Below are 21,253 nucleotides of genomic sequence, written 5' to 3'. Positions count from 1 at the left end.
TCAAGATTCCAGACAGATTCTGGATTCCATTTGTGTGGGTTGAACGTCAAGCAAAGGAAGAGAAAAACAACGGAATTTGATTGGAGCAGACCAAGGGCAATATGACAAGGTGGAAACAGAAGGGTGGAAAGAAAAAGGGGAAATAAATGTGTGAATATACAAGCTGCATCTGGATGAACACAGTCTGCTTCTCTTTATTCTTGATGGCACACTTAGCAGTCACATTCAGAATCAAAACATGGATAAAAATATGTATTGTGAATTTTCTGGAAACTCACTGCGGAGCGCATTCAAGGGTGTGAGAAAGTTCTTAGTGGGTGAAATTTCATTCAGCTTTCTCGGCCTCTTATTCCTAAAACTACCAGCCGCACAGTGGTGGAATTCAAAATTTTTTTTACTACTGGTTCTGTGGGCATGGCTTAGTGGGTGTGGCAGGGGAAGGATAACTGCAAAATCCCCATTCCCTCCCCACCCCACTAACCTGCTTTCCAGCTCCATTCTCCTGTGCAGGGCAACCAAAGATGACCCAGCTGATCATCTGGGACTTGGAAGGCAGAGAAGAGATGGAGGCAGGGCGTGGTATTTTCCAGTTCTACTACTCAAAATTTCCGCTACTGGGTCTCCAGAACTGGTCAGAACCTGCTGAATACCACCTCTGCAGCCGTGTCTATCCATACGGTTCTGTCTTGTTTGGAAATGATGGTGTCATTTTGTTCAAAGGAAATTTGATACTAGATGCCTCTAAATAATAAAGTGAATAATGTGAATACTGGGATTTGAGAAAAGGCCACAACATCTATATCATAGGAGGCACCAGAAGAATGTTGCAGACAGTATGACGAAATTGCTAAGACACACAAGTTCATTCAAAGTCCACTTCAGTCTTTATTATTTTTTACAAAGTAACTGCAAGGAAGTTCTCCCCACTTGAAAGTCTTTGCTGTAAAAGGACCATGTTCCACATGGGACTATTGACAATGCAAGGAAGAAATTGCATCAATGCAGTTGGAGATTTTTTTTAAACAGCATTTGAGAAACAGATGGTGCAATGTGTGTGCTGCTGATCAGGTCTTTCGCCTTTTTATTCTTGTCTTCCAGTTCCCACCATTTCAGATCTTTCCTATCGGGCCGCCAATAATTGGCTAAGGTCTGATTATACAAAAATAAATTGATTAACTGGGGAAAGGTCTTATATCAACCTTATGCTTTCCGAAGACAACTGCCCTCTTCCTCTTACGGATGCAGTGACAATCTAGCCAATGCACTGTAGATATGATGAATAAACCTAACCTTAATTATGTTTAATCGTGTTGACATTATAATTAATATAATAAAATATAAACCTTGAAAACCAGACTCGATAGACTAGACTTCATGCGAACATTTAAACCTTCATTTTGTGGTTCAAGTCCAGCTTCAGTGATTTTTGTGAGTTTGGAACCGATCTCTGTTTCTCATAAGGCAACTCAGAAAGTAGGTGAAAGTGTCTGTGGAATTGTTGAAGGAGGACATATTATGGATGGTAGCTTGAATACCTGGGGTTAAGGCAGGATATAAATCTAAGAAGTAAAAAAAAAAAACACCCTGCTTTAAAATGTCCTTTAGACAATCCAAAAGCCAGTTGAGTTCCTTATTCATTTAAAGCTACTATATGAATTATCCTTGTTTAACTACTCTCACAAAAACCATAACAGGCAAACCAAACTCCTAACGCTTCAGAAAATGAGTTCCTTTCCTCCACTAAATGATATTCTTTCATATTTTAGCTGAATTCACAGTAGACAGAACCCTCAAAGATAACTAATCACATCTATATCCCATCACATAGAAAGATACAACACACAATTTGGCCAATTTGGCCTGTTCCCGACCCCCCCATTATCCTTTCCCTCTTTTTATTCATCAATTAGCATTTCCAATAAATCAAGGAAGGGGGGGAAAAAAACCTCATAACTACATTTGTTCCATCAAATCGCCCTTCCTCCTTTAAAAAATGTGCAGAAGAGGCACATTGCAAGAAAAAGAAAAGCCAACGAGCTTCAAGATATGTGATCATCTACAGTGCCATTACATCTCCTTAAGCTGGTTAGTTTTCACGTGTTCTCAAAACAGTGAGTAAAAATCCTTATAGTCAATCTCCAGAATGGAGTTGGAGAAACTCAAATTATATGGAGGGGTACAGCGCAATCCAATACTATCCATGTGAGTGAGAACATTATCCTCTGGTTGTCCCATGTCTTCTTCTGCCTCCTCGGTGGCAAGGGAATCTGAGTTTTCTATCATTCTCAAGACTCAATGTTTTAAAAACAGGCTCTCCTTCATCTCGCCTGCTGTTCCATTGTTTCCGTTCAGTTCAATTGCCTCTAGGCCTTCATTCCTGTTGTCATCTTTCTCCATCCCTTCCTGCTGTTCTTTCCCCGCTTCTGCTTCCTCGGTTTCCACTCCATTCAGGAGGTTCGTGGTAGACAGGTGGCTGAGAAGCCGTCCTTCTTTGAAAGACTCAGCCAGTTCTTTGGCACAGCAAGAAGGTGTATTGGTTTCATAGGTATTGTGAAAGCTGTTGTAGTCAACCTCATAAAAGTCCTTCTCTAGGGTAAGGACAGGGGTGAAACGATGCCCCCAAAGCACTTCTGTGTCCATGTAGGAACTCCGAGCCTGGCAAGTCATTCCTGTATGAGAGAATAAAAAAACAGAGATTTAGTAGATCTAGGGAATACTAAAAGAGTAACTTTCCCTGATACTACAATGGAAAAATATAATATGCATTTCCCTTTCCTTCCTTCCTTCCTTCCTTCCTTCCTTCCTTCCTTCCTTCCTTCCTTCCTTCCTTCCTTCCTTCCTTCCTCCCTCCCTCCCTCCCTCCTTTTTTCTTTCTTTCTTTCTTTCTTTCTTTCTTTCTTTCTTTCTTTCTTTCTTTCTTTCTTTCTTTCTTTCTTTCTTTCTTTCTTTCTTTCTTTCTTTCTTTCTTTCCTTGGACCAAAACATTTTACCACTGCTTCTCAAACTTAGACTAGAATGACGGAGTTGGAAGGGACCCTAGAGGTTTTCTAATCCAACCCTCTGCTTAGGCAGGAAACCCTATACCGCTTCAGAAGAAATGGTTGTCCAACCACTTCTTAAAAACTTCCAGTGTTGGAGCATTCACAATTTCTTGGAGGCAAGTTGTTCCACTGGTTAATTGTTCTCACTGTCGGGAAATTTCTCCTTAGTTCTAGGTTGCTTCTCTCCTTGATTAGTTTCCATCTATTGCTTCTTGTCAATGGCAAACTACTTCTGAAAATCCTTGCAAAGAAAACTGCAGGGTCCAGTCACCAAGGATCAGACATGACTGAATTGGGGGGTGGGGAGAGATGCCTATGAGTCTTGACATAATAACATCAAAGGTGTAGGTGAAGGAGAGAAAGAGGCTGGGGGTGGAGGCAAGAGAGGAATCAGCCTAGAATCATTACATTCCCACAAGCAGTCTGTGTCCAGCCTCTCTTGAATTCGGTTAATTCTTATTTAGCGTCAGTTGAGCACTGTTAGTTGACTAGATTCTCGTGTATAGGCAAGAACAATAAATTAGCTCAGCTGGAACCTAACATTTGATCCTGATTCTTTGCACCTGACAAGAGACAGGCAAACTCATAGTAAGGCCCTTGCTGTAATATAAAACCGATTAATGTTTGCCTTTCTTTGCCATCCAAAGAAACCCTCCAAGGAGTTAAAAACCCTTACCAAAAGTCTGTATTCCAAGGCCATTATTTGAAAATTGAAAGCAATAAATCTACGAGTGGCCAATTGTCAACAGAGACTGTTCTGAAAGCTTGGAGAACAGCAAACAATAGCTGCCCAAAATTATACTTTTTAATGTTCTGTAATTGAATCAGCCAATGCATTCATTATGTAACTCAGACAAATTGGAGCAAATAACTTAGACAAAGGGGAGCACACAAAGGGCACACACAGCCTCTTTTTGTGTGTGCGTGTGTGTTGTTTTGCTTTTACAGGTAGTCCTCGACTTCAGAACCACAACCGAGGCCAACATTTCTGCTGTTAAGTGAGTTTTGTCCCATTTTGTGACCTTTCTTGTCAAGCGAATCACTACAGATGATAAGTTATTAACCCGGTTGTTAAGTGAATCTGGCAATCTCCCCATTGACTTTGCTTGTCAGAAGTTCACAAAAGGGGAATCATGTGACTTTGGGACACAGCGACTGTCATAAATATGAACAAGTTGCCAAGCATCCGAATGTTGATCCCACGGCTATGGGGATACTGCAACGGTTATATAAGTGCAAAAAGTGATCATGTCACTTTTTTCAGTGCCATTGTAACTTTCAATGGTCACCAACTAAACCACCACTAAACCAACTGTTGGAAGTAGAGGACTACCTGTATAATATCTTTTTCACCACCCTTCTTTGTAGGGGCTTTTCTATTTCCCAGAAAACCACGAAGACAAGTGAAGTCATCAAATGTCAACACACACACATTCACAGACTTTGTTAAAAGATGTCCGTATTCCAGACGAACAGAGATTTCGAGACCACTTAAATATTCCACAACAAAGCTTTGCAAATTTGCCTTCGCTGAAATCTCTAAGTATTCTTTGGATGGTCAGATATCTGGCAGATCATCTGCCTGCTGACATTCAGATCCAGCATCTCACTAACATGATCTTCAAGGGATAGACAGCATGTGTGAAGTTCTTAAAGGGAGTAATTGGCACACAAAAATGATCCAGTAAGTGACTTAAGAATCCTCAACACGGCACAAAAACCCATTTTCACTCCAAGGTAAATCCCAGTGAATCCAATGTGATTTTTCTCCTGGGTAAATTATATAAGACTTCAGCTTTAGTTCACCTTATGATTATACATTCATTTAAATAGCCTGGAAAGCTTTCTTTCCAATTACACTTCAAAAACATGAAGGGCAGATTTGAGAAAGCTGATTCTGAACAACAAAATTAGAAAATGCATCCGCCAAGATTAATTTAAGATTGTTTTCTTTCTGACTCTGACATACTGATATAATGGTAGGTGGGGGTATTTCCACAGGACTATTGTTTGCATTCAAAGCTGTCCTGAGTGGACTTCTGCAAAAATCAAAATATTGAAATCCAATCATGGTTTAAGTCTTGATGACCAAGAGAAGAATGTAAAAGAAGTCACCCAATCAACCTTGCTTCCTTGGCTATTATTCATTCTGGAACAACAACATTTCAGAGAATTGTTCATTAGATTTACAAATCAAGGAAAATAATATAGCATTCTTTTTTGAAACAAGACAATACATAATTTCCAAGTTAAACCTACTACTGGTTGACCTTTTCTGTATTCCTGGACATGGAATTATCCAAAAACTTCAGATAATGAAGGTTTTAAAAATCACTCAGAAGTAAACCAAGATTGAAACGGTTTCACCAAATAAAAGGAGAAGCAGCTGTCAGGACTGCTAAGAGGAGTCCATAGTTTAATCACTTATCACCAAAGACAGGCAGCTCAAGCTGATTCCAGCAAATGTCAAAGATACAATCTGCAATTAATGTCATCAGCAGACAAATGTTTTATTAATATTCCAGAATTCTAAAGAAATTAAAGCAATTGCTTTGGACATAGCATTAACCTCTTTATGACCCACCCAAAAAAGTAATCGTGAGTTACAAATAATCTTTCTGAAGGGCTGAGTTATGAACACCTTTGTTAAATAAATGGCTGATTTAATTTAGAATCCTGTTTAAAATAATGACCATGAGATGGTTCTACATTACGCACAAATAGATGTATCTTCTAGCTCATCCTAAAAATTGTTGGTCTTCACCAACCAGTAGACTGCCCAATTCATTAAATTAAATTTCAGTTCAGTAATGCATGTATGGCCAACAAAGAATGTTCTTCACACATTCCTACTTGGCATGAAATTATCTGTCTAGGATCATGAATACCTAGAACTAGGTTAGATATCTCCACAACTGTTTAGTGTTCCCTAAAATGAGGAAATGAGGATGCTCAAATGATAATGTCCATTCCAATTAGCACTTTCCATTACTGGCTGAAGCCATGGTTGATTGAATTGAGCATGATACAGGAGTGTTTTTGGTTTGCAAGAGCTTGTCTTTGAAAAAGCCTGAAAACAAGAAATTTTGAGGGGGAAGATCCAGTGAATAAGTATAAATAGCGGACCAGCTAATCACAAGAGTAACTGTCTCAATATTTGTGATGGTAGGTGGAAAAGACTTTTAAGAGATGGGACGATGAGGTGTTCCTTAGAGAATAGTCAGATAAGGGAAAGCATCACCCATGATGGTGGGGCAAGGGTCTCAAAAGAGACCGTCCCCAATTTCTTGAGCTATAAAAGGACAGTGGGAGAATTGTACTTTCAGACATGCAAGATTCTACTAATGTAGCTTTGCAATAAAGTAGAATTAGATTATCTGGCCATGCTTCCTGCCTAAAGTTCACAATATTACTATTCTGTTCATTTTGGTTGACATGTGGCTGGGTTGGATTTGGCTTTAATGCCAGGAGAATGAGAGAGATGGGTGGTCTAGAAACATGATAGATAGATAGATAGATAGATAGATAGATAGATAGATAGATAGATAGATAGATAGATAGATAGATAGATAGATAGATAGATAGATAGATAGATATGCAGGCAGGCAGGCAGGCAGGCAGGCAGGCAGGCAGGCAGGCAGGCAGGCAGACACAGATGATAGATAGATAGATACCTAGATAGATTATAGGTAGCTAGGTAGGTAGGTAGGTAGGTAGGTAGGTAGATAGATAGATAGATAGACAGACAGACAGACAGACCTACAGACAGACAGACAGACAGACAGACAGACAGACAGACAGACAGACAGACAGACAGACAGACAGATAGATAGATAGATAGATAGATAGATAGATATAGATAGGCAGGCAGGCAGGCAGGCAGACAGACAGACAGGACATGGAGAGATAGATAAAAAAAATGTGGAGCCATTACAAAAAGATATCTCAGTCCTAAGAAAGTATAAAGCAGTTTGAGAAACAAAAGAAAACACCAAATTCAAAACAAGTCCCCCCTGGATTGTGAATCGAAATGGAGAAAGGCGTTGTCAGATTTTAAAGTTTCCATTACAATACATTAACTCCAAGATGACTCTAAACAGCTTCAGCAGTTAAAAGAAACAACCATATATAAAAACTGTCATCTATGGAACAACATCACACCCAATCAGGTCACATCCAACTCAAGGCCTGGAAATTCTCTGGTACTAACCAAAGCCCACCCTGTTTAGTTTTGGAGATCAGTGAGGGGTAGGTTCTGCCTTCTGCAAAGCCAATAATTGACCATAAAGGTAAAAAAAGATAGTGTTTTAGTTTATTAATGCATTATTGTGATGCCTCCCTGTCAACTAAAAAGATACGCCTTTGGTCTTTTTAGCTGCCAGAAAAAGGGAGTGGAGGGGAACAGTGCATTCCTTAAGTGCCTAGATAATCACCCGGAGTGCAAAAAAAATTACTGGAGCATGATTGATGACTCTTGGCGATGGATGTGTCCCATTGGAGAATATACATCCAGGGGGTGGGGGGAAGACCAGGGTCAAGGGGGAAATGAATGATGTATTTTAGTATCAGCTCCATCCAGCCAACACCAACATGGCCTCTTCCAATAAACCAATTTTCTTTTCTCTGAGATGCGGCTAGAGAATTATGATTTGAATGGGGGTGGATTTGTCAGAATCCTCACACTCCCAATCTCCAGAATCTGACCATTATCAAAAAGCATTCCATGAAACACACATATCATCATGCTGGCCATGTGACCACAGAAGGGTCTTTGGACAACGCTGGCTACCACAGCTAGGAAACAGGGATGAGCACTGCCCCCCTAGAGTTGGACACCACTGGACAGGGGAAATCTTCACCTTTACCTTTTAGGAAAACCAGTCCCCACTGTCTGAAGCTCTTACCTGTTGCTTCCACCATTCCTTCTAAAATGACGACAATTTCAAACTCTTCCTTCTCCAGCTGGGCACGTGACATCTCCCAAAAGGGACTCTTCTCATTGATTTCATGCGAAATGATGAGTGGGGATACCAAAAACAGCCTGTCATCCCCTGTGTCAAATCCCACATTGATGTCCGTTTGGTTCAAAGGGATGAATTCCCCTTCTTTGGTCTGTTTGGATTTAATCATCTTGGCTCGAATAGATGCTTCTACAATGTGGGAATTCCTTAGATCCCCAACCCGAAACATGAGACACAATTTCTCATCCCGGATTGAAATCACAGCATTGTAGGAGAACATGAGAGTCTCTGCCCTCTTCTTTGGTTGACTGATCTTCACAAACATGCACCCCACCATGAAAGCATTGACTATGGAGCCCAGGATTGCTTGGACCAAAAGCAATATGATGCCCTCAGGACATTTCTCAGTGATCACCCTATGGCCATAACCAATGGTGGTCTCTGTCTCAATGGAAAACAGAAAGGCAGAGACAAACCCACTGAGGTTGTCAACGCAAGGGATCCAGTCTTCATCTTCCGCATGGTCTAAATCTCCCCGGATGTAGGCGATGAGCCACCAAATGAAGCCAAAAAACAACCAAGTGATGGTGTAAACCATGGTAAACACAAGCAGGTTAAAGCGCCACTTGAGATCCACCAAAGTGGTAAAAAGATCACTGAGATATCGGTAGGTTTCCTGGACGTTTCCATGATGAACGTTGCACTTGCCCGTTTTTTCCATGTACCTCTGGCGTGGTTTCTTGTTTTCAGCTACCAAAAGACGCGTTCGATCTGTGGCAATTGGGACATCAACCCGGGCTTGTTTGGGAATCTTCTTTTGCTCTCTGGGGGTGACGCCAATTTCCATATCTTGGTTCATGAAGATCCTTGAATCTCCGGCCATGGTTGGGCTACAGAACAGGAAAAAAAACATTATACAGTAACTCTACCTTATAAAAATAAGTAGAATTCTTTTCCTCAGCCTACTTGTCTCTTGATATTTGTGACTGCAAGCCACGTGGGCTGATAATGATGTGAACTGACATCCAAAACATTTGCAAAACAGAAGTTCAGGCAAAGTGGATCCACATCTTTTGATGAGTGTTCTTGGGTGTTTATAGTTCATTTTCATGGGCACATTTTCATCACCATGATTCACTTTATCCATAAAATAATCTCCACCTCCCTGTTTTGGTTCCTTAACTTTACCAAATGAAGTGTCAAAATTACCCCCTTTCCCCCACCCCCCAAAAAAACCCTACCCAGATTTATTCAGTAAAGTTGCACGAGACATTTGAAAGAAGCATTTTGCAAAATGCATTAGCCAGAACAAAACGTATCTCAGAATTTTTTTTGCAAAGATTGAATGGTGGCTTTGAAAATTCTTCCTAGTTATCTCCACGGGGATGTACATGGATAGGCACTTTGCAGCATTGTTGGTTCCAATGGAAGTGCTGTCTATGCACATAGGAAAGCATATGCTCATGCATATCCAGCTATCTACTATCTAGCTATCATCTACCATCCACCCATCCTTCCACCCAGTCAATTTGTCCATATAAATTGGAGACAGGGGTCTCCAATTCTCAGTCCGTGGATGGCACTGGGCCTCCGCATGCCAGAAATTGGGCCATGAAAACAAGTGAAGCCCCATCCGTGGGATACAGGCAGTAGATGAAGCCACGCCCCCTCCGGTCCATGGAAAAACTTCTCTCCACGGAACCGGTCCCTGATACCCAAAAGGTTGGGGGCCACTGCTCCGAGAGGCAAACAACCATAAAAATAATTGGTAAACAGTTAAAATAGAATGCAAAAAAGAAATTAAATAGAATTAATGTCAGTTCTTTGAGATAGGCCAAATCAAGAAAGAGACAGCAAGGATTTTAAGAATGCTGCTTTATTGCTATAGGGTTATTTTGAATTTCTTTCTCATGCTTTGTCCTGTCCCTGGACTGTTTCTTTTATTTTATTTTTCTGAACACATTCTTCAAACTTATCTTATTTATACACAAGATAGGTGCAAATGAATGTTTAACTCTTCCCCCACTCCCGTCCATTTCTCCTCCTGTAAGAGAGCAGTGTTTGAAAAAAAAAACAGGAGATTTTGCACATTAATGGAATCCTTTTATTTTTCTGATAAAAAGAAATCCTGTTATGAAACCTTTCATTTATCTTTGGACAAAAGTGCAGCTCCTGTGGAGAACTACTCACCAGCCCCCATGTACTTCACACACACAGAGAGACATTATGGATATACACAGACACACACACACACACACACACAAAGAGCACAAATCCTAGGAAAACCTAACCAACTCTCTTAATTCTCTGTCTTTGATCTTATAAACTTATGGCTAGGATTCAAGATGAAGCAATATAACTAAGCTGCATAAAATAATATAATTATAGAAATCTATTTTTGAAAAGTACAAATAAATACCCAAGTCAAATGGTAGAAGAACCAAGGAGAATGAACAGATACCAGTGTATCTCACCAAAGTCAGAACTAGAAATAAACCTCAGGGCCTCCAAAAGAAGAGCAAGCATTGGTTTTAACCCAACTTCTTCAGTTTATTGAAACTTTTCCTTTCAAAACCTAAAGCCAGGAAATTTTCTATTCATGCTTAGCTTTCTTAGAACCAGATTTTCAAAAGAACGCAGAGATTTGGTAAGATATTTGTAGCTGAATTTCTTCTGCACCATTATTTTCAGTGGGATAAAAATGAACTTTTCCCTCCCCCCGTTTGGAATTATGGCAAGAAAATGAATTTTGTTAAATTGCTGCTGGGAATTGTGGAATTTGTAGAACTTCAAATTATTTGGAGGAGCCCAGAAGGGAGGACGAAAGACTCGAGCTGTTTGTCACTATTTTTTTACTTATTTTAAAAACTGAGCTATGTAACCACCCCAATATTGCTATTACGGAGCATCAAAATAGAGTTGGAGAATTGCTGGAGAAATCAAGAGAAGACACGCCGAGGAAGGGAATGTATTGTCCAGCTGCCATTTTATCAGGCTGCTTCATCAGCTTCCTTAAAAGCCCAGCAAATGTGTTATCATCTCTTCAATTTAAGCTGATCATGAGCTGGACTGCAAGAATTGCAAAATCTTGCATTGAATTGTGATGGATGTCAACTGCACAGCTTCCAGCAAGAGCTAAAGTCCTTTCCCCCCCCCTTCTTTTTACCACCCTGTAATCCCTTGCTTTGGGATGGTGTCAGGGTGACTGAATGGAACTGAGCATTTACTGACCAGATGTCCTTCCTGACACCTGTCCTGGGTTTACAGCAGATATTTTATCTTTGCTCCCTGATAGAGAAACATCTGCCGCTGCCTAGGATTGAATTCTCAACCTTCCGAGTAAGAGATGATGTCTTCAACTCTGGGCCACTGTGTGGCTCAAGAACTGAAGTCCAATTGCAACATCAAGGAAGGATAGTACAGATCCTGCAGAAAACAGGATCAGCAATTCTCCAACTACATTTTGCTCGGGTTAAAAAGAAAACCTTGAAAAACACTTCACGGTAAAATAAGTTCCCAATCTGATTTGAAGTGAAAAATTGAACTGACTCTGAGAGTAAAATGCCAGGCAAAGTATATAGAGAAATATTCCTTACCTCAATATGAGAGGAAGTGTGATACAAGACATAGGATATTGGCTTAGTCTTTTAAACTCCTGAATTTTCCGCTTGTCCGAGTCATTAAAGTTCTAAGTAGACTTAATCTGATCATTCCTTCCTTAGCCTCACTTCGGCGGCTGCGAACACAAGAACAGGAGATTGCAGACTCTTAAAGAGCTGGACACAGGCGCTATTGATTACTGAACCTAATGTCTGAGTGTGTAATGTGCTTTGATTCCTCACATAAAAATAATTGAAGTGTGAAGCAATACCAGATAAAACAAATTGGATACAAGTACATAGAAGATAGAGACGAATGAAAAAGAGTCATGCAAGAGATAGATTTCATTTCTTTTTAACAAGCCCTGTGTCAGCCTATCATTTCTGGTTAAGAAATGCCATCTGATCACCAATGACTACTTCCTTTGAGATAGAAGAGCAGAATGTTTTTGGCTCCAATAAGCCAGTCCTTGCTTCGTGATCGATCTCTTAACATCCACTTGAAGTTACAGTGTAAATGTAACTTGTGGTTATGGAACTTATGACTCTGTGCCGACATACTGGCCCTATGTCAAGGATCACCTGTACGGAACAATGTTAAGAATTCTACTTCCATAACCTCTGCAAAATTGAGGTTTCCCACTTATAAATGAAGTCCTTTAAGCCTGTGCTCAGTTACCAAGGAGAAAGCTCCCTTACATACAGAACGATACAATGGTAACTCGTCGTGGCTCAGTTGGTAAGATGCTCAGTTTGTTGATCAGCAAGGTCAGCAGTTTGGCAGTTTGAATCCCCAGTGCCGCATAATGGAGTGAGCTCCCGTTACTTGTCCCAGCTTCTCCAACCTAGCAGTACAAAAGCATGTAAAAATGCAAGTAGAAAAATAGGGACCACTTTGGTGGGAAGGTAACAGCGTTCTGTGCACCTTCAGTGTTTAGTCATGCCGGCCACATGACCATGGAGACGTCTTCAGACAGCGCTGGCTCTTTGGCTTTGTAACGGAGGTGAGCACTGCCCCCTAGAGCCAGAAATGACTAGCACGTATGTGCCAGGGGAACCTTTATCTTTACCTTAGCTCCACTTAGTAGATGAGGTTGACATGGGGAGATCCACATGGCCTTCACGGTGAACCATAATATGATTTGATTTGTTTGAGCATAGTTGGTGACACAGAGACATCAACTGACTTATGTTCACAAGTTTATGATGTCATGGATCTTCCTTCGGGAACACATGCACAGAGCTGAATTTTAAGTTATCGTGCCAACTTTATAAAATGCCAACTTGTATTTTTCTTGGGTTATTAGTGGTGATCTATTATGCAGCTCACTTCAGGGGAAGGAAGGATATTTGTCAAGTTAATTAATCGGTAAACAAGCTTTGATTTAGTAGAAGCCGATTCAAAAATATTCTCTCTCTCTCCCTGTTTTTTTTCCTCCTGGGGAAAATCTGATTGCCAAAATGATGGACTGATTTCCCAACCCCTTTTGATATGAAATGCAGGGGGGGGAAAGGGAGTTCCCCCCCAAAAGATTATAATATATCAGGCAATCTGTGAGCCTGTTTATTATCATGCAGAATTCATCAACCGCAGAGGTTAGTTGTTGTTTTTCTGAGCCACTCCTACCTTTGTAATGCAGAATAGAACAACGGAATAATTATATCACTTTTATGCACAAAGTCACTTGTTCCTTTTGGACGGACTGCAAAATTGGCAGTAGCTGAAAATGGAGATGGGAAGGCCAGTTTTCTCCCTCTTATCAAGAACACAGAGAGGGTTTTTATCAGCTTTCCTCCTATCACAACCCTCCTTACTCGCATTCCAAAGGGGGTTGTTTAGGAATGACCTCAAAAAAGGCCCAACATTTCATTCAAGGTGAATGAGCTAAATCCAGATGGAGCTGCTACTGGTCCATCTGTGCGGTTGCAGAGAAAGTTCCAGCATTTAGACCACTGACAAAAATGTGATCCCAATGATAATAAGCAGACAAAGATTCAGTTGGATGAATTATTCTCTTCATACTTAACGGCCGTCTCAAACCTGCTGCCAAATTGCAAAAATTAATGCAATTTAAGAGAGGAAGTAATTAAATATATGGAGAATAATCATACTAGCTGGAGCGCATTTACAAGATTCAGTTTGGATTGAATCAAATTTAGACTCTGTCAACACCTTGCCCCTATCTTGAAGAGCGCCTGTCTCTCCCAGCACCACAGTCAAAAACCAAATGTAGCCCTTAGTATGACAAGCAGCAGATCCTTGGCATGAAAAATAATGGGCAGCAGACCATGGGCAGGGCAGAAACCCAAGAGACTGTTTTGCAGGGAGGTTGAATGTTGGGCCATTATGGTTTGACCAGTTCTCAAAGGATCCAAAACTTTCTCAACTTTACTTGGAGAACTGATGTCAGACTTTAGGCAAGGAAAAAACGGTACACTTTTCTCCAGTGGTAGTGTTCCAACTAACAAACTCCAAGTGAATAAACTCTGAGACAGGCATTTTCTCAAAGTTCCATTTTGATAGTTCCGGGTTTTCCCTTCCCAAAAGAAAATCAAACATCCAACTCCTGCACCCATCAGTCCATCACATGGCCCAATCAAATGTCATCCCAACTGTAGACTTTCCTCCAGTCACTCCCCTCCAGGTGCAGGGTAACATGTCCTTGACTTTCTGAGAAAGAATGTTGTTGGGTCTAATCTTCCACCTTTCTATGAAATCCCCCCTCCCAAATTCCCAGCCACTGAATGTGGCAGCCTCAAAGCTTCCAAGTAAAATATGGCTTCCAAGGCTGACATCCAGTGGATTTTCTTCTGTCTAAAAAAAAAACCCCACCCAAGAATAGCAGATTCAGGATCACATGATATTAAGAATGGGCGGAACTTTAGTCCAAAAAATATTCAGCCAGGACAAAAATCAACTGATTATCTGCCCATGGTAACCTGGATCAGTTTTATAATGTGTATGGAACAACTAAAACTTACTTCTTTGAACATCTCAGAAAAATATATTTTGCACTAATTAGATTTTGTACGGTAATTATTTCACATATAATAAATGAACTTCTTTTAAATATACTCTACTGAGAGTTGAGAAGCAAAAAAATCTGGCAAATTTATCCCGTTTTGGCAGTGGGTTGAAAAGCTGCCATATTTGTTCTGACCAGTTGGTCTTTCCAGATAAAATCAACTGGAATTTTAGAGTTGGAGGGATTTCAGGGACAATTAAAGATGATCTGGAATATAATCAAAGCATCTCTCTCACGTGGCTGTCCAGCTTTGCTTACATACATCCGATGAAAGACTGCTGACTGGTTTTGGTACAGCGGAAGTCTGTTCTATTGCCAAACTGCCCGTGCTGTTTGAAAATTGTGTAAAAATTCTCTGCATTTCTGTCCTTTTGAGCAACAGAACTAGAGGTGGTATTCAGCAGGTTCTGAGCAGTTCTGGAGAATCGGTAGCAGAAATTTTGAATAGTTTGGGGAAACCGGCAAATGCTACCTCTGACTGGCTCTACCCCATCTATTCTCCACCTCCTGAGTCCCAGCTGATCGGCTGGGTCTCCTTTTGTTGCCCTGCACAGGAGAATGGAGCTGGAAAGCAGGTTAGTGGGGTGTGGAAGGAATGGGGATTTTGCAGTATCCTTCCCCTGCCACGCCCACCAAGCCATGCCCACAGAACCTGTAGTAAAAAAAAATTTGAATCTCACCACTGAACAGAACAGAGCTGGATTTTTATCCTCATTAAAGAAGGCACTCATGGACGTTTTAAGATCATAATCGTATCTCTTTTGATAGTTTCTTCTCAGGCTAAAACTAGGATGGCAGCCTTTGGGTGGCCAACAACCACACTGTTTGGAAGAATGGGCACATGTTTTTGTGTGAACGCAATGACATAGAGTTGGTGAGGATCACTTCACATTTGTGGACAAGCCAAGACAGGGTTCAGGATAGCCGGATTCCTGCAGCATGCTAAACATACATGGATCTGCTTGGTTCCAGCATCAGCTGGTCATTACAATTTGTACCTAGCTGCTGCGAATAAAATATCACCATTTAATAAAAATAGGAGTGCTCAATTATGGGATGCAACAGAGCAGAATATAAGAACCTTTCCACTTTCTCTGCATAATTTCTAATTTGCCAATTCTGTGCTACCTTTTGTACAATGCACCATACCACGAATTAAGTTTGGACACTAATTCCTTCTTATAGTATAGTTTTTATGCAGTTATATCTCTTGTTTTTCTGTTATAAGGATATATGTCATAGTTCTGGGGTGCGATGGCTCAGCGGCTAAATGCACTGAGCTTGTCAGCTGGAAGTTGTAAGCTGGAAGCTGACAGCCCAGGTTTGAGACCTGAGTGCTGCACGACAGGGCAAGTTCCTGTTACTTACTCCAGCTCCTGAACACCTACCAGTTTGAAAGCATGCAAATACGAGTAGATAAATAGGTACCACTTTCGTGGGAAGGAAACAGTGTTCTGTGCACCTCAGTATATAGTCATGTTGGCCATGGAAGCATCTTCGGACAATGTTGGCTCCCTCAACTAGGAAATGGATGTGAGCACTGTCCCTTAGAGCAGGGATCCCCAACACCTGGTTCGTGGCATGCCACAAACTAGGGCATGCAAACAAGCGAATCCCCACCCATGGGATGCAGGAAGCACACAAAACCTCGCCTCCTCAGATCCATGGAAAAACCTCTCTCCGTGGAACTGGTCCCTGGTGCCCAAAAGGTTGGGGGCCACTCCCCTAGAGTCAGACATGACTAGACAGCGTAAACCTTTACTTTTATGCCATAGTTCTCCTATTAGATATTTTACGGTATCTGGTCTTATGGCTGTAATAAACTGATTGATTGGATTATAGTTTCTATTCAGAATTTAACCTTGGTTCAGAACAAAAACTAATGGAAATTGCTTCAAGTCCATCTTTTAGAGCTTGTTGGGATTTTCTTTGTTTGGTTTGTTACCTTGGTAGTAGCAGTTTCTGAAAGAGGAGAGAGACAAGTGAATGCCAGCTTACAATGAAATCCCAGGTCTCACAAAGAGTGGAACTGACTAAAGCAGCCAGGTAGTCTCCCACCTCTTTTAATAGGACTCCAACTGATAAATGCTGGTTTCACTGCAATGTGACACAGGTGGTTTTCAAGTTACGACCCATAATTAAGACCTGAAATCATATCATTAAGCGGAGCAGTCGTTGAACGAAACATCACATTCCCTGCCAGTTTCTCCATAGGCTTTGCTTGTTGGAAACTGGCTGGGAAGGCTACAAATGATGACCCCATGTTTCCAGGATGGTGTAACCCTGGTCAATATGAACCCGTTTCCAAGCGTTTGGATCACAATTGCACGCCTGCAAGAATGTTGCAGCATAAATGCAAGGACTGGTCATAAGTCCCTTTTTCTCCATGTCAATATTGACAATACTCTGAATAAACAGTGATCCTTTGCTTTAATCTGCTCTTTCTTCTCTCACAACACACTTTTGACCAACATCTTTTGCTGTCTCTGCTGCAAATTCCACAGAATGTTTAGTTCAAAAGAGACCTTTTACACCTCCCATCCTTTTTGGCTAGTTTAACTGTGCTCCGAAAGATTCTTCTGGACTGGATTATCCCAATAAAAAAAGGATATTAATTTCAATGGGATTTAAGTAGCACCTCCCTAGACTAAGCAACAATTCATTTCTTCAACTGAAAATGAGTGGGACCTAAATTCCGCCTCCTGATCTGCAAGCGTAGGAAACACCAAGTGTATTTTCACCACATTTAGGTCAGCCTTTGGCCATTAACTCACTGGCTTCAAAGCAATAGATTGGTCCAGCTGGTGAAAAAGCCAACTAGCACTACATGTGGGCTGCAGTGGACACCCTGCTGAAGAAGATCCCTTCTTGATAAGTGAAAGAGATAAACCTATCTTAGATGCACAAGGCCGAGGCTTTAGATCAGGGGTGTCAAACTTGATTTCACTGAGGGTTGTGTTTGACCTCGCATCAGGGTTGTGTTTGACCTCGCGGGATCAGGGTGGTGTGGCCAGGATGGGCATGGCTAGTTCAACGTCACTTATGTTGAGGGTGCCTGTGGTGGCCCAAGTGCCCTGCCAGCAAAAATGGGCTCCTGAGCTCTGTTTTTGGCTAGGATGGCCTCCTGCAACACTCTGCCAGCGAAAACAGAGCTCAGGAGGGCTGTGCTCCTGAGCTCCATTTTCGCTGGCAGAGGCACCATGGATCGGTCCTTCCCTGTTTCCACAGTGGCCCGCAGGCCAGATCTAAGCACCCCATGGGCCAGATCTTAAGTCTGACTCCCCTGTTTTAGATGATGCAATGGGTTGTGTGGGATGTTGAGGCACAACTTCCCCTTGCAACAGTCTTGACCCATTCACCTGCTTCTTTGAACTTCAGGTGTGCAGCTTTCTCTGAAATGGTATCTGTGTGCCCAGAGCCATTTTGGTACCACAGAATCAGGCCTAGAATTTGGCTACCAAGATGGCCTTCTTGATGAGATGCATGCTGCTATCACGGGCTGGATGCAGTGGCTCAGTGGCTAAGATGCTGAGCTTGTCCATCCAGAAAGGTTAGCAAGTTCAGCGGTTCGAATCCCTAGCACCGCGTAACGAAGTGAGCTCCCGTTACTTGTCCCAGCTTCTCCAACCTAGCAGTTCAAAAGCATGTAAAAATGCAAGTAGAAAAATAGGAACCACTTTAGTGGGAAGGGAACAGCATTCCGTGCGCCTTTGGTGTTTAGTCATGCCGGCCACATGACCACGGAGACGTCTTCGGACAGCGCTGGCTCTTCGGCTTTGTAACAGAGATGAGCCCCGCCCCCTAGAGCCAGAAACAGCTAGCACATATGTGCGAGGGGAATCTTTACCTTTATCTCTCATGGGCTGGAAGAAGACTAACAGGGAGCAACAGATGTTTCATCTGCCTCAAGCACAGCCTTCCTTCAAGTGTAGGTCTTTTTGATCACTCTTGACAGGTAAGGCCAGAATGGAGAAGATAGAACCTATGAACATGCTTCAACGCTTGTCCAGGACTAAAGCCACTGCCCATGATTTGGTATCCTCCATATGTGCTGGAGCTGAAACTTCCTAAATTTCAGGGCTCCACTACTTAATAGATGGACCTAGGCTAAGGTTTTGGATAGTTGACTATGATAAAACCCCTTATTAGTGTTTATAAAGCCACAGTATCTAACAAAATAGCATGGAACTGTCCATAACAACAAAATGCAGGTAACCTAATAAAACCAGCATTTCACAAAGAAATATTACTGTACAAGTCACTAAAAGATTTTTTTTTTAAGGAAGGAATTCTCCTCCTGAGATATTTATTATCAGATTCTAGTTTATGATGACAGAAATGGTGAGTTTTCCCCAACTATAGATAAAATTCCCTGAATTCTGGCTATCCACAACTGAAGAGAGGAAAACCATCTTCTTGCTGTGGGTAACGCCTCATTAGATCTTCCAAGGCAGGGTTTGTTTGTTTAGCACAAAAGAGGCATTTAGAGGCTGCTGATGCTTCCTATAGTTATGTGACCTCTTTAAAAAAATTTCCCCTTGTGCATATTAAAAATATATCTATTTTTCTAGGCATGTTTACCAGAAGAAATACCCACACAAGATGGAAGTTATGGGGAACAGACTTGTGGGGTTTAGGAATGTGGGGTTTAGGAATTCCTTTGATTGGGAGATGCCTTCTTTTTTTAAAAAAAAAATAATCTAATTCTCCTATATGTAATTAAGGAAGACTTGGGTTCAAACAAATCGCATATGTCTGTGTAATGCTTGATATTTAAATTGGGCCAGTTTTGAGGCATGGTTAACATGGAACAAATGCGAAATTCAAACAAGCAATTAACAATAATTTCATCAGTGAGTGTGAGAGCATTCAGGCGAGATCAAAAGCAACATGGAAACATTGGGTCAAAGAGACACTTGAAAACATTCTTGAATGTCAGTTTGAATTCAGATATTCAGATTAAAACATTCTTTAGGCCAGAGAGAAATTGCCATGGTCCTTCCACTTCCTTTCAAAATGAGTCAAACTTGAATAGAAAATTCATATCCCTACACCTTGTCCAGAATCTACAACACTGACCTCATCTTGCAGGCTTAAAACAAAACAGAATATGTGTGATTCCCATTGTGCAAAAATTGCATCTCACCTAACACGTTGCACATTTCTCATTAAACAGTAGCTGCATTTCAAACCCACTGACCGCACCCCCCGCCCCTTTCTTCACTTACCCCCATCCTTTCTCCAAGGCAAAATCCAGAATAACTTCTGATACTTTTCACATCGCTTGCCCTCCCCCACTCCAGCACCCTCAGCCAGAAGTTAGATGTTCTTCTCTTTCTTCTTTTTAAGGGGCTGACCAGATTCTCCTCTGACAAGTGGACAACCTGAAAGCAAGATCCTTGGTATCTTCTACCATCCTTCTCTTGTTCTTGGAATCGCCTGTTTTTCTCAACCTCCAGAAACATGAAATCAACCCCAAACAAGGGGGTGGGAGAAGCCAACTTACCTGACAAGGAAGGTAACGGAGGAGACCCTCTGGGGGCAGCTCTTGGTGAAACCACTGGAGAATGAAAGTCCAACTTATTCTGTGAAGGTCTGACCCATGCCATGGTCGCCAGAAAGGCGTAGGGGTCTTCCCATCCCAGCCTCTTCGTGGCCTTCCCTCTTTCTCCCTGCTTGCTGTAACAAAAGATACAGGCAGAGCCTCTGTGCACGCCCCCTCTTCTTAACCATGCCTTGTTCTCTCAGTTGGAAAGGTTGGGCTTCATCTCGATCGTCTGTTAAATTTCCCTCCCTGAGCCTTAGTAGCTGCTGCTGCTGCTACTTCCCTCTCCATCTGGTATAGTACAAATGAATTCTCCGTGTATTACAGCTATTTAAAGGGGTGGAAGGAAGAGAAGGAAGGGAGATGGGCTCCATGTGACCGGAGCATCATCTGTTCTGAATGAACAAGAAGGGAGAGGAAAGGTAGAGGAAGAGAGGGAGGGAAAGCAGGGGAAGGAGGGGCTGAGATAGATGCTTAAGCTTGGCTTCCTGGGCTGCACAAATAGGACGAATATGGGGCAGGCAGCACCAGGAGAGAGCAGCATCGATCCCCCTTGAGAAAACACAGATGCCTATTCTTTCACGTGGAGTCTTCCCGAGAGTCAAGACTTGCATCTTCAAGCACCTCCAACCATCTCCTTCGCTCTGTGCTGCCCAGCTCTAGTTCAGTTTTCTTTTGACAGCGGTTGTTGCTTGGCTCTACTTAGCAGGAGAGTCTGTGGAAAAAAACAAAGGAAAGGAAGGAGGGGAAGCCGAAGGCTTACACGGTGCACGGAAAAAGAATAGAGATCCCCACTGGTTGCTGCAAACCACCCAATAAAAGAAGCCCAGGCAAAGAGGAAAGGAGGAGGCTGGGCAGAACATCTGGATGGGGAAAAATAAATACCCAGTAACCAGAATAACAGAGTTGGAAGGGAGCTTGGGGATCCAACCCCCCCTGCTCAGGCAGGAAAGCCTCTCACCATTTCAGATAAATGGTTGTCCAGTCTCTTCTTAAAAACCTCCAGTGTTGAAGCACCCACAACTTCTGAAGGCAAGTTATTCCACTGATTAATTGTTCTGTCAGCAAATTCCTCCTTGGT

The 21,253-nt window shown here is 41.8% G+C and overlaps 1 protein-coding gene across 1 annotated transcript; it reads right to left on the bottom strand.

Moving 5' to 3' along the window:
• Positions 1-482: 482 nt before the first annotated feature.
• KCNJ5 (potassium inwardly rectifying channel subfamily J member 5) lies at positions 483-20,882 on the bottom strand. The gene is made up of 4 exons (XM_026681209.2): positions 20,134-20,882; positions 11,599-11,738; positions 7,946-8,892; positions 483-2,669 (listed from the first exon to the last, which is right to left on the bottom strand). The coding sequence occupies exons 2-4, from the start codon at positions 11,628-11,630 to the stop codon at positions 2,293-2,295; spliced, it is 1,356 nt and encodes a 451-aa protein (XP_026536994.1). The 5' UTR covers positions 11,631-11,738; positions 20,134-20,882; the 3' UTR covers positions 483-2,292.
• Positions 20,883-21,253: the final 371 nt, after the last annotated feature.

This window comes from Notechis scutatus, chromosome 7 (assembly GCF_049901735.1).
Source record: "Notechis scutatus isolate UNSWTSFEM ecotype Mainland chromosome 7, rNotScu1.2, whole genome shotgun sequence".
NCBI classification, from domain to species: Eukaryota; Metazoa; Chordata; class Lepidosauria; order Squamata; family Elapidae; genus Notechis; species Notechis scutatus.
Note: the sequence above shows the minus strand (reverse complement) of the source record. Positions and strands in the feature narration are given on the sequence as shown.